At 43.8% G+C, this 13,201-nt stretch overlaps 1 protein-coding gene across 1 annotated transcript in view; it reads left to right on the top strand.

Moving 5' to 3' along the window:
• The window catches only part of WBP2NL (WBP2 N-terminal like), a 44,208-nt gene that overhangs the window by 9,689 nt on the left and 21,318 nt on the right, over positions 1 to 13,201 (top strand). The window contains exons 3-5 of the mRNA XM_088468060.1: positions 4,006 to 4,141; positions 5,833 to 5,925; positions 8,531 to 8,734. Coding sequence (XP_088324186.1) covers positions 4,006 to 4,141; positions 5,833 to 5,925; positions 8,531 to 8,734 — 433 coding nt within the window. The remainder of the gene's footprint in view (positions 1 to 4,005; positions 4,142 to 5,832; positions 5,926 to 8,530; positions 8,735 to 13,201) is intronic.

Here is a 13,201-nt window from a genome sequence, read left to right on the forward strand (position 1 = left end):
AGGGTCGATGGTCCCCTCTAGAACAGAAGTGGCCCATAAATGTGTTGGAACTCAGAGCGATTTACAATGCTCTGATAGAGGCAACAGACTTGCTAAAGGCTCGTCCGGTAAGAGTTCAGTCCGACAACGCGACGGCCGTCGCTTACATCAACCGCCAAGGAGGGACTCGGAGTCGCATGGCTATGCGGGAAGTAACTCAGATCCTTCGGTGGGCCGAAAAACAGTCGGTAATCCTGTTGGCGGTATTCATCCCGGGTGTGGACAGCTGGGAAGCCGATTACCTGAGTCAACAGGATATGCATCCCGGGGAATGGAAGCTTCATCCAGAGGTGTTCAACGCGCTAATACGTCGATGGGGATGTCCTCAGGTGGACCTCATGGCGTCGCGATTGAATCGTCAGCTCCCAGTATACGTCTCAAGAACTCGGGATCCGCAGGCGGAAGCGGTAGACGCCCTGACAAGTCCGTGGATCTACGACTTCGTTTACCTTTTTCCTCCGATTCCGCTTCTTCCTCGTCTTCTAAAAAGGATAAAACAAGAATCAGCCTCTGTAATTCTCGTAGCTCCGAACTGGCCTCGGAGAAGTTGGTTCTCGGACCTTCGGTCCCTATTGTCAGACGATCCGTGGCCCCTTCCTCTACACCCAGATCTTCTACAGCAGGATCCATTCGTACACCCCAACTTAGCGCAACTGCGTTTAACGGGGTGGCTCTTGAAACCGATATCCTAAGACGCAGGGGCATCCCAGACGCGGTTATTCCCACCATGCTACGCGCCAGGAAACCAGTTTCGGCTGCGCATTATCATCGCATCTGGCGTGCTTATATCTCATGGTGTTCCAGTCGGGGTCTTCCGTCTAGAATTTTTCGGTTGTCCTCGTTTCTGCTTTTCCATCAGCGGGTCTGGATTCTGGTCTTCGGCTAGGAACTCTAAAGGTGCAGGTTTCTGCCCTTTTCATTTTCTTTCAACAAAAATTGTCCCTCATTCCTGAGGTGCAGACGTTTCTTCAAGGGGTCTTGCGTGTGCAGCCTCCTTTTGTACCAGTCGCCCATGTTTGAACCTTTGGAGGAGGTCGATCTTAAGTACTTGTCTTAGAAGACTGTCCTCCTCCTGGCTCTCGCTTCGGCTCGTAGAGTTTCGGAACTGGGTGCTCTGTCCTGTAAGCCACCTTACCTTGTGTTTCATGCTGATAGGGCGGAACTCCGGACGGTAGCCACCTTTCTTCTCAAGGTTGTGTCGGCTTTTCATATCAATCAGCCTATTGTGGTACCGTTGTTGCTGGAGGACTCTGGTGGATCTTCTACCTTGGATGTGGTTAGGGCTCTCCGCATCTATGTTGCCAGGACGGCGTCTCTCCGTAAGTCTGAGTCGCTTTTTGTCCTCTATGATGCTGTTCGGAGGGGTTGACCGGCGTCTAAGCAGACTTTGGCACGTTGGATCCGGCTGACTATTCATCAGGCTTATAATAGTGCTGACCTTCGTCCATTTCGGCTCATTCCACACGTTCTGTGGGTGCGTCATGGGCGGCCGGTAGAGGAGCCTCCACGTCACAATTGTGCCGTGCGGCTACTTGGTCTTCAGTTCACACGTTTGTCAGGTTTTACAAATTTGATACGTTTGCTACTTCGGCATCCCGTTTTGGCCGCCTTGTTTTGCAGGCGCCGCAGAGCGCTCCCGCCCGTGGGGAAAACTTTGGGACGTCCCCAGCGTAAGCACCTCCAGTGTACCCTAGTGGATGAAAGAGAAAATGGGATTTTGGTACCTACCGGTAAATCCTTTTCTCTGATTCCACAGGGGACACTGGACGCCCACCTCTGTGCTCTATGCCTGCCTGTTCGGTTTTGTTCTGTATTTTGTATGATTTAGTTGTTGTGTGTTCTTCTCTCCTTTCACTCCGCTTGTTCTCCACCTCCTCTCGGTCTTCATTTTCTAAACTGAGGGCTGGTGGGGCATAGAGGGGGAGGAGCTTCACACTTTAAAGTGCCAGCTCCAGCTATCCACGCCTCTATACCCCAGCGTAAGCACCTCCAGTTTCCCCTGTGGAATCAGAGAAAAGGATTTACCGGTGGGTACCAAAATCCCATTTTTTTTGGAGAGGAATGGGGTCTACCACTTTGCTAATACAAATACTATAGTAGCTGATAAATCCAGATTATACTGGATTTATTATTTGAATCCCTTCAAAATCTATTGTGCCCACTTGCAAAGCGCAACATAATATGCTGGTGCTATGTAAATATTTGCTAATACATCTACCAGATACAGGGGGCCTCATTTAACAACAAGTGATATTCTTGTTATCACTCATTAATATTCTTAAACGGTGCTCCAACCATTCGGCTCCTAACTGTCATGTGTGTGAAAAATTACAGGAGCTGGTTGGTTGGAGCACTATTTAAGGTTAGTAATGAGTGATAACAAGAATATCACTCATTATTATTATCATTTATTTATATGGCACCACAAGTGTTCCGCAGCTCCTTACATAGTACATGAACAAATAAGTGACTAGTGACTTACAGTACAATACAATGCAGGACAAGGACATGAATAATATATATTGCTACATTAGCGACCATAATACCCATAAAGCAACAGAGCATAAGCAACCAAGTGTTAGGTGCCCTAGTGGGGAGTAAGTAGATGAAAGTAAAGTTATGGTGCATACACACAGTCAGATTTTCCTTCAGATTTGAACAATAACGATTTTAAAAATCGTTCATATCTGAAAGAAAATCTGACATGAGTCCCTGCAACGATGAACGATGCGTGCTCCCGTTAGTCAGATAACGATATCTGACATCTAATGTGTTTGCAGTCAGATTTGGACGATTCCATTAATTTTAATACAGTCAAAAATCGTTCAAATCTTTCAAATCGTTCAATCGTTCATCTGACATTTCTGACCGCATCTTAAGGAGAAGCACAAGAGGAGAGAGGGCCTTGCTTGTAAGAGATTACATTCTAAACAGGAGGGGCGTGACACAGATGGGGAGGAGGGAGCTTGTAGCAGCAAGTTAGGATGAGGGCTGGAAGGCTTTGATAAAGTAGTGGGTCTTGAGTGCCCGTTTGAAGGATCTTGGAGAGGTGGAGCGTCTAATGGGAAGAGGGAGAGAGTCCCGAAGGTGGGGAGCAGCATGGGCAAAATCTTGGGAGGTGGAAGTGGGAGGAAGCTATCAGTTGGCATGAGAGGTGGCATGCATTTGTCAGAGGTCAGAGATGTAAATGGGAGAGGAGTGAGTGAGGGCTTTGTAAGTAAGTGTGAGAACCTTGAATTGGGTTCTTGAGGGCTTGTAGGAGAGGGGAGGCAGATGTAGAGCGTTTGGAGAGGAAACTGAGCCGAGCAGCAGAATTGAGGACAGACTGGAGAGGAGAGAGATCGGAATTGGGGAGGCCAGATAGGAGGAGGTTACAGTAGTCCAGTCTGGAGCTGACCAATGAGTGTATGAGGGTTTCAGTAGCATCCTGGGAGAGATAGGGTCTGATCTTTTAAATATTTTTGAGATGGAAACGGCAGGACTGCGAGCGGTTATTGATATTATTGTTGATAAATGAGGTTCAGAGTCATTGACATGTTTTGTGCATCAATGACAAAATTCCTAGAAAAGTATGATCACTGTCTTAGTTGTTGTATAAATGGCCACCAAGAAAAGTATTGTTAAACTTGACATAAGCTTAGGGTTTACCTGTGGTTCTCATCTGGGACAGGAACTATCCCCTACATCAGTGGTTCCCAAACTTGGTCCTCAAGGCACCCTAACAGTCCAAGTTTTTAGGATATTCATACATAAACACAAGTAACTTAATTAGTACCTCAGTCAGTTTGATTATACCATCTATGCACAAGCATGGATATCCTTAAAATATGGACTTTTTGGGTGCTTTGAGGACCGAGTTTGGGAACCCCTACCCTACATATTAAAACAGCATTATAAGAACTGTTTTGGTTTGTTGTGCTGCCAGTATATGACTAGACCATATAATTGCTTTTGATCTATTTTTAGATTATCTTCGTGAGTAAGGGGAATGACCCTATGATGTCCTTTATGATGCCTTTCTATCGTGTGAAAGGATGCTCTATAGAACAGCCCGTGTTCTCTGCGAACTACATCAAAGGAACCATAAGTGCAGAACCTGGTGGTACGTGAGTGACATAAACTATTAGTGGCATCTAGTAACTCATCATTGCTAGCCCGGCCACAAAGTTTTGTTTAATGACTAATGGGCCTGATTCAGCAAGGAATGCACGGATGCAGACGCACGCACACATCCGCTGCGAGAATATGCTAATCAGTGCATGCGCACGGAGGCCGCAGCACAAGATGCAGACGCCCAACCCCATACTAAGTCGCCCATCTCCCTTTACTCACAGCCGGATCAGCATGCAAGATAGCGTAAACATTGCTAACATCGAGAACCATTGGTTCCTTTAGCATAATAGTGGTTGACCTGACCTGCTGCAGGATTTTGCCCGCTTCCTGTGTACAGCTTATGGTATGGCTGCATATGCCGCCGCACTGCCTTAATTATCCACTCCCGTATAACGGCGTTATACCTGCGTTCGCCTGACCACTACCCACAAACAGCACTTCCTGTCAATTTCGGAAGGGTCTGCGTGCACACTGCGTGTAGTCTGCTTACCATAACCCGATTGCACTGGCTAGTTCGCGCACGTGCAGTGCGATGCATGCGCAGTGCAAAAACATCAGCCAACTGTGTGCATTCTCTCCTTTTGCGTTCCTTGCTGAATCAGGCCCACAGTTTGCAGGCACCTAACTCTTTAGTATTTTGTAGGAGGCTTTTGTATTTTGCTTTGGTACTGTTGTAGTTTTTTGGCATGGGGAGGGTCACACACACAGTATATTTATTAGTGGTTATTTATATAACACATATTTACAGAGAATATTTGGTCATTCACATCAGTCTCTGCACTTGTCGAGCTTATAGTGTATATTCCCTACCACATGTGCACACACATCACATACACTAGGGTAATTTTTTGTCAGAAGCCAATTAACCTAACAATATGTTTTGGATTGTGGGAAGAAACAGGAACATCCAGTAGTTACCCCATGCAACTGCAAAGAGAATATAAAAACTCCACACATACATGACTGTGGAGAAATGTGCTCTCATATTCCTTATATATCAGACAAGTGCACTGAATGAGAGTCTTTGCGAGTTAGTATTGGCAGCACAGTTGGCGTAGTGGATAGCATTACTACCTGACAGCACTGAGGTCTTGGGTTCAATTCCCACCAAGGCACCATCTGTTTGGAGTTTGTATGTTCTCATTGTGTGTGTAGGTTTGCTCCGGATTTATCCCACACTCCAACTACATACTAGTAGGTTCATTGGCTTCTGAAATAAAATGAACTCTATATTCTCTACCATATGTACACAAACATACACACTAGACTATAAGCAGGGAGTGATGTGAAGGGCTAAATATTCTCTGTAAAGAGCTGCGGAATATGCGTGCGCTATATAAATAACTGGTAATAAATGAACAAATCTGTAGTAAACACAAGAGTAGCATTACTATCCCGTCTTCCTACAGCCTATTGCCATCCAGTTGAACAGCCCTACTTTAAATTTATTGACAAAGTTATTAAATTATAGAGCCAATAGAATTAGGCGCAAGTTATCTAGATTGTTTCTGCGCCATCAATTACGGTCATAAGCAATGTTTATTTTAACTTGCACCCCTTTGAGGTGAGAGCTAAATAACTGTAGGTACCTAAACATAACATGGATAGATAATGGCCCCTATGATTGTTACACCTATGCATCATGCATTATACCAGCTAATCCCTTCTTTATTATTGCAGGTGATTGGGAAGGACAGGCCTCATTTAAACTTACATTTAACAGCGGTGGAGCTATTGAATTTGGACAGCAAATGTTTAAGATGGCGACCAATGGTATGCTTTAGCAAGTGTTTATATGAAGTTCTCAAAATAAGCTGGTATGTGCCCGATATAAGTGTGCTCCTTCTGTCACATGCTGTTCATGCAGGCTTTTAGTTCATTCTGTACTGCGCATGTGCCGATCAGTGTGTGTGACGGTCACAGTGCCCCCTAAGACGCAGCTTGTCAGTCATTTTGGGGCGTTTGGGGACAGGGTAGGGGCAGTGATGACCAGTGTCCCTAAAACGAGGGCAAATCTGCCTCATTTTCTCGATGTTCCAAGGCCAGGGTCTGCGTCTTCCGATACAGCTTCAATGGCCCCAGCCAATTTCACTGGTATCCTGAGTGACCTGAGGGGTATTCAGACGGCCTATGTTCATGCAAGTGATCGATGGCTGTGTCCTCGGACGCAGCAGCTGATCACAGAAACCGGCAGGAGGCGTTTGTTTACACAAGATGCCTCCTGTGGCATTGGCATATTATATTATAAATCTGATTTAGGCCCACAATCCCTTAAACTTTTGGTGTCATATATGGCCACCAGGCCCCTGGTCATTTGCTTCATATTTCTATATCAGCACTTCTACATTCCAACATTGACCACTGTGGATATCTATTCTGTTGTCACGCTTTTGTATTTTGCTATTTGCATTTATTTATACATTATCAGTGAGAGTTCTTTGGCTAATAATGCCTGTATTCTCGTAGTTCTTTGGCTAATAATGCTTGTATTCTTGTAGTTCTTTGGCTAATAATGCCTGTATTCTCGTAGTTCTTTTGGCTAATAATGCTTGTATTCTTGTAGTTCTTTGGCTAATAATGCCTGTATTCTCGTAGTTCTTTTGGATAATAATGCCTGTATTCTCGCAATTCTTTTGGCTAATAATTCATGTATTCTCGTAGTTCTTTGGCTAATAATGCTTGTATATTCCTGTAGTTCTTTGGCTAATAATGCTTGTATTCTCGTAGTTCTTGTCTAATAATGCATGTATTCTCGTAGTTCTTTGGCTAATAATGCTTGTACTCTCGTAGTTCTTTGGCTAATAATGCTTGTACTCTCGTAGTTCTTTGGCTATTAATGCCTGTACTCTCGTAGTTCTTTGGCTAATAATGCTTGTACTCTCGTAGTTCTTTGGCTAATAATGCTTGTACTCTCTCAGTTCTTTGGCTAATAATGCTTGTACTCTCTCAGTTCTTTGGCTAATAATGCTTGTACTCTCTCAGTTCTTTGGCTAATAATGCTTCTACTCTCTCAGTTCTTTGGCTAATAATGCTTCTACTCTCTCAGTTCTTTGGCTAATAAAGCTTGTACTCTCGTAGTTCTTTGGCTAATAATGCTTGTACTCTCGTAGTTCTTTGGCTAATAATGCTTGTATTCTCGTAGTTCTTTGGCTAATAATGCATGTATTCTCGTAGTTCTTTGGTTAATAATGCCTGTATTCTCGTAGTTCTTTGGCTAATAATGCATGTATTCTCGTAGTTCTTTGGTTAATAATGCCTGTATTCTCGTAGTTCTTTTGGCTAATAATTCATGTATTCTCGTAGTTCTTTGGCTAATAATGCTTGTATATTCCTGTAGTTCTTTGGCTAATAATGCTTGTATTCTCGTAGTTCTTGTCTAATAATGCATGTATTCTCGTAGTTCTTTGGCTAATAATGCTTGTACTCTCGTAGTTCTTTGGCTAATAATGCTTGTACTCTCGTAGTTCTTTGGCTATTAATGCCTGTACTCTCGTACTTCTTTGGCTAATAATGCTTGTACTCTCGTAGTTCTTTGGCTAATAATGCTTGTACTCTCTCAGTTCTTTGGCTAATAATGCTTGTACTCTCTCAGTTCTTTGGCTAATAATGCTTGTACTCTCTCAGTTCTTTGGCTAATAATGCTTCTACTCTCTCAGTTCTTTGGCTAATAATGCTTCTACTCTCTCAGTTCTTTGGCTAATAATGCTTCTACTCTCGTAGTTCTTTGGCTAATAATGCTTGTACTCTCGTAGTTCTTTTGGCTAATAATGCTTGTATTCTCGCAGTTCTTTGGCTAATAATGCATGTATTCTCGTAGTTCTTTGGTTAATAATGCCTGTATTCTCGCAATTCTTTTGGATAATAATGCATGTATTCTCGCAATTCTTTTGGATAATAATTCATGTATTCTCGTAGTTCTTTGGCTAATAATGCTTGTACTCTCGTAGTTCTTTGGCTAATAATGCTTGTACTCTCTCAGTTCTTTGGCTAATAATGCTTCTACTCTCTCAGTTCTTTGGCTAATAATGCTTCTACTCTCTTAGTTCTTTGGCTAATAATGCTTGTACTCGTTCTTTGGCTAATAATGCTTGTACTCTCGTAGTTCTTTGGCTAATAATGCTTGTACTCTCGCAGTTCTTTGGCTAATAATGCTTGTACTCTCGCAGTTCTTTGGCTAATAATGCTTGTACTCTCGCAGTTCTTTGGCTAATAATGCATGTATTCTCGTAGTTCTTTGGCTAATAATGCATGTATTCTCGTAGTTCTTTGGCTAATAATGCATGTATTCTCGTAGTTCTTTGGCTAATAATGCTTGTATTCTCGTAGTTCTTTGGCTAATAATGCTTTGTCGTTATTTTAAATCCTTTGATTTATTTAGCTTCCAGAGCACCCCAAACTGTTAATGTTGGATATGGATACACACCTGCTTATGTACCAGAAGGTTTTGGACCAGCTGGATACACACCTGTACCAGGAGGATATGTTCCAACCAGACCGTACCCCTATGCACCCGCGGCCCCTGCTATGAATGGATATGCACCAGCACCTCAGTCTATGGGGTATCCATATGCTCCACCAGCAGGTAATAAGGAAAAATAATTAAGTTGAGAAGGGAAAAAAGGGTAAGTATCTGCTTATGTCCAACAGAACTCCTTTGTTATTGGTGTGGGGAAGGGAGGTAGTGAAGAAGGCTAATTTATAATGTATATTACACATTGCAGTAACATGACTTAATATACATTACCTCTTGTAAATGGAAGGAGGTCTTTACCCCTGCTACCTGTGACTGGGATTTTTTTTATTGATTATAGAAATGTAAACATACAATGGGGCTCATATGCCTCACAACAAAAACCTGTGACCAAATTTACGCCAGTCGGGTTAGTGGCACCAGGTTCCACCTACACGAATAGACCGTTTATCTGACACTTTGGCTTATGACTAAACAGTCAGTTTACAGGCATATGATTTACTGATGACCAGATCAGTATGTGTGTGCTGGCTCCTTCTCCTTTGGCCTATTGTGTTCCACTTGTATGAGCTTGAGGTTTGAAATGCTGGTAACTTTGGGTGTGTATGCATGGAATTGGAAGTTTTAACCTATAGAGAATATGTAGGAGCTTATGTACTACCCTCTGGTGACTTTCTGGCAAGCCTGGCTGTATATTTAGAGCAGCAATCATTTAAAAGGCAACATCAACCTGGTTTTGCCTTTTAAACGATTGGCACTTTAAAAATACAGCCAGACTGTCTATTACATACTGTATTTGCTATAACTTAATTAAATTAATTTACAGATGTGCCCTCATACAATAGTGGAATATTTACTAGGGGTATATTTGCTAAAGTGCAGGTTTTTAGAAGTGGAGATGTTGCCCATAGCAACCAATTAAATTCTAGCTATTATCTTCTAGAAGGTGCTAGATAAATGTTAAGTAGAATCTGATTGGTTGCCTCAATATGCCGATTTTTTTTCATGCCAAGGCCCAATGTGTTTAATAAATTCATTTGCTCACAAGTGTATACTTGTGCATATCAAATGAATCAGTGCAGTCTCAGGAAGCTGGTTGCCCCGTCTGTTTGCGACTAAAGGTGCATATACACATAACGATTTTTTGAACGATTTGTCGTTAACTACGTCCTTATCTTTCAATCATTCAAAAAATCGTTCAGTTTCTGAGTTATAACGATGAACGATAATCGTTCAAGCGCACTCCCGTTTGTAGTTATTGTTCATCGTCAATTTCAGACTGTCCAACATAACAATTTTCATTAAGGGAAGGAACATTTTTCATTCATGGTTGTAAAAATCGTTCATTACACTGCAAAAATCGTTCACTTTTTCAAGGGAAAATCTGACAGAAAATTGTTGGTTACAAAATCGTTACGTGTGTATGCACCTTTAGACACCTTTTTGGGTGAAAAAATTACAAATCAAACAGTACCTGGCATTCAACTGAGGCTGGTTGAAAATATAGCTGGATAATGACTGTTACCTCACTGTTTGTCTGGACATTGCCTGACCTCATTATTTGTGCAACAAGAGAATACACGTTAACTGACCACATAAATCCAGCTTCCCTGGTAAGCCAGATCTTCTCATATACAGTCAGGTGCATAAATATTGGGACATTGACAGAATTTTCATATTTTGGCCTCTGGGGGTCATTCAGACCCGCTCGCGAGCAGCAGTATGCTCGCAAGCGGGTCGATGTTCCCCACTGCGCGAGACCCGGGGAGCGACGAGCTTTCCATCGCTCCGGGTCTCGCACCAAAGGGGGCGTGCTGTCGATGTTGATTGACAGCACGCCCCCTTTGGTGGGCGTGCCTGCCAGACTGAGGCGTTCCCCTGGGAACGCCTACCGTCTGAAGCCGGCCCCACTGACATCACTAGTGATGTCAGTGGGAGTGATTTTGGCTCTGATAGAGCCAAAATCACTCCAGGGCTTGCGGCAGCGAGACCCTACCGCAGAGTCTCCGTCGCAAGTCCGATGGTCGGGATGGTTAAGATCATCGCAACCATCTTTTTGGCCGCACGCATATGCTGTGGGTGGTCACCCACAGCTATACGAGCGGCCAGGAGGCCACTCCATTTTCAAGGACGAGGGCCCTGATTCAGAGCGAGCGCTCTGGTCAGAGCGTTCAGCTCTGAATCAGGCCCTCTATTCACCACTACAATGGCTTTGAAATGAAACAAACAAGATGTGCTTTAACTGCAGACTTTCAGATTTAATTTGAGGGTAATTACAGCACAGATGGTGTAATGGTTAGCGTTACTGCCTCACAGCACTGAGGTCGTGGGTTCAATTCCTACTACGTCCCTAACTGTGCGGAGTTTGTATATTCTCCCTGTGCTTGCGTGGGTTTCCTCCCACACTCCAAAAATATACTGGTAAGTTAATTGGCTCCCAACAAAAATTAACCCTAGTATGTGTGTGCGTGTGGTAGGGAATATAGATTGTAAGCTCCACTGGGGCAGGGACTGATGTGAATGGCCAGATCTTCTCTGTAAAGCGCTGCGGAATATGTGTGCGCTATATAAATAACTGATAATAATTAATAATAATAATTACATTCAAATCAGGTGAACGGTGTAGGAATTACAACGGTTTCTATATGTACCTCCCACTTTTTAAGGGGACAAAAGTAATGGGACAAACTAAACAATCCTAAATCTAACTTTCACTTTTTAATAAACAATATTTGTTGCAAATCCTTTGCAGGCAATTACAGCCTGAAGTCTGGAACGCATAGACATCACCAGACGCTGGGTTTCATCCCTGGTGATGCTCTGCCAGGCCTCAAGTGAAATGCATGCTCAATTGGATTCAGGTCAAGGGATTGACTTGGCCTTCGCATAACTTTCCACTTTTTAGCCTTAAAAAACTCTTTGGTTGCTTTTGCAGTATGCTTCGGGTCATTGTCCATCTGCACTGTGAAGCGCCGTCCAATGAGTTCTGAAGCATTTGACTGAATATTAGCATATAATATTGCCCGAAACACTTCAGAATTCATTCTGCTGCTTTTGTCAGCAGTCACATCATCAATAAATACAAGGGAACCAGTTCCATTGGCAGCCATACATGCCCACGCCATGACACTACCACCACCATGCTTCATTGATGAGGTGGTATGTTTTGGATCATGAGCAGTTCCTTTCCTTCTCCATACTCTTCTCTTCCCATCACTCTGGTACAAGTTGATCTTTGTCTCATCTGTCCATAGGATGTTGTTCCAGAACTGTAATGGCTGTTTTAGATGTTGTTTGGCAAACTCTAATCTGGTCTTCCTGTTTTTGTGGCTCACCAATGGTTTACATTTTGTGGTGAACCCTCTATATTCACTCTTGTGAAGTCTTCTCTTGATTGTTGACTTTGACACATATACACCTACCTCCTGTAGAGTGTTCTTGATTTTGGCCAACTGTTGTGAAGGGGTTTTTCTTCACCAGGGAAATAATTCTTCTGTCATCTTTGGATCTTTGGATCTCATATTGAGAGTCGACAGCAACTGATTCCAAATGCAAATGTCACACCTAGAATCAACTCCAGACCTTTTACCTGCTTAATTGATAATGAAATAACAAGGGAATAGCCCACATCTGTCCATGAAATAGCTTTTGAGTTGATAGTCCCATTACTTTTGGCCCCTTAAAAAGTGGGAGGCACATATAGAAACCGTTGTAATTCCTACACTGTTCACCTGATTTGGATGTAATTACCCTCAAATTAAATCTGAAAGTCTGCAGTTAAAGCACATCTTATTTGTTTAATTTCAAAGGCATTGTGGTGGTGAATAGAGGCCAAAATATGAAAATTCTATCAATGTCCCAATATTTATGCACCTGACTGTAGCTTAGGAGCCCTCTAAGGTTGTAAAATGGATAACCCTTTTTTTCATCTTCCGGGTCCACAGGGAGACACTGGGGTGCAGGTGGGACTATAGGACCGGACACCAACCGCAAAACTTTTCAATCCCAGGATGCTCCAGCCCTTCCCCCTATATCCCGCCCACAGCCTGAGGGCACTTCAGTTTCGTTGATGTCAGGCAAAGAGCTGGACCACTATTATACAGGGGGCTGCCTTATTTCTACCAGAAGGGTGAGCAGCACCAGTTTGTCCTCCGGACATCTGTGCTGCCACCCCATCACCCCTCCGTAGCGCCGTGACACCAAGCCTGCGCTAGGTACTTCCGGCGGGGATCCGAGGGGGACTAGCTAGCAGGCTCCCCGGACCCCCAGACTGCAACCCGGAATCCAGGGGACCGGTAAGGCGGAACCCCATTCGCGGGGACCTGCGTATTAGTGCAGTCTTGTCTCAGGACTACTCCACTAGACCACTGGGGAATTAACATACTGGCACAGAGGCATATTAATAGGGCCAGGGGACTTAGTGGTTAACGTCAGCCAGGGGATAAGGCGCTCTCCCTGCAGCCCCTCCCGCAGCCCAGGGCGCCATTCCACTGCGGTCCTGGTGTTCCCTGGGCTGCTCCTCCCTCACCCTCCGCCCCCTCAGAGACGCGCAGCAGCCATTTTATTCAAGCAGTCTCC

The sequence above is a fragment of the Taudactylus pleione genome, unplaced genomic scaffold (assembly GCF_031769625.1).
Source record: "Taudactylus pleione unplaced genomic scaffold, aTauple2 ptg000080l, whole genome shotgun sequence".
Taxonomy (NCBI): Eukaryota; Metazoa; Chordata; class Amphibia; order Anura; family Myobatrachidae; genus Taudactylus; species Taudactylus pleione.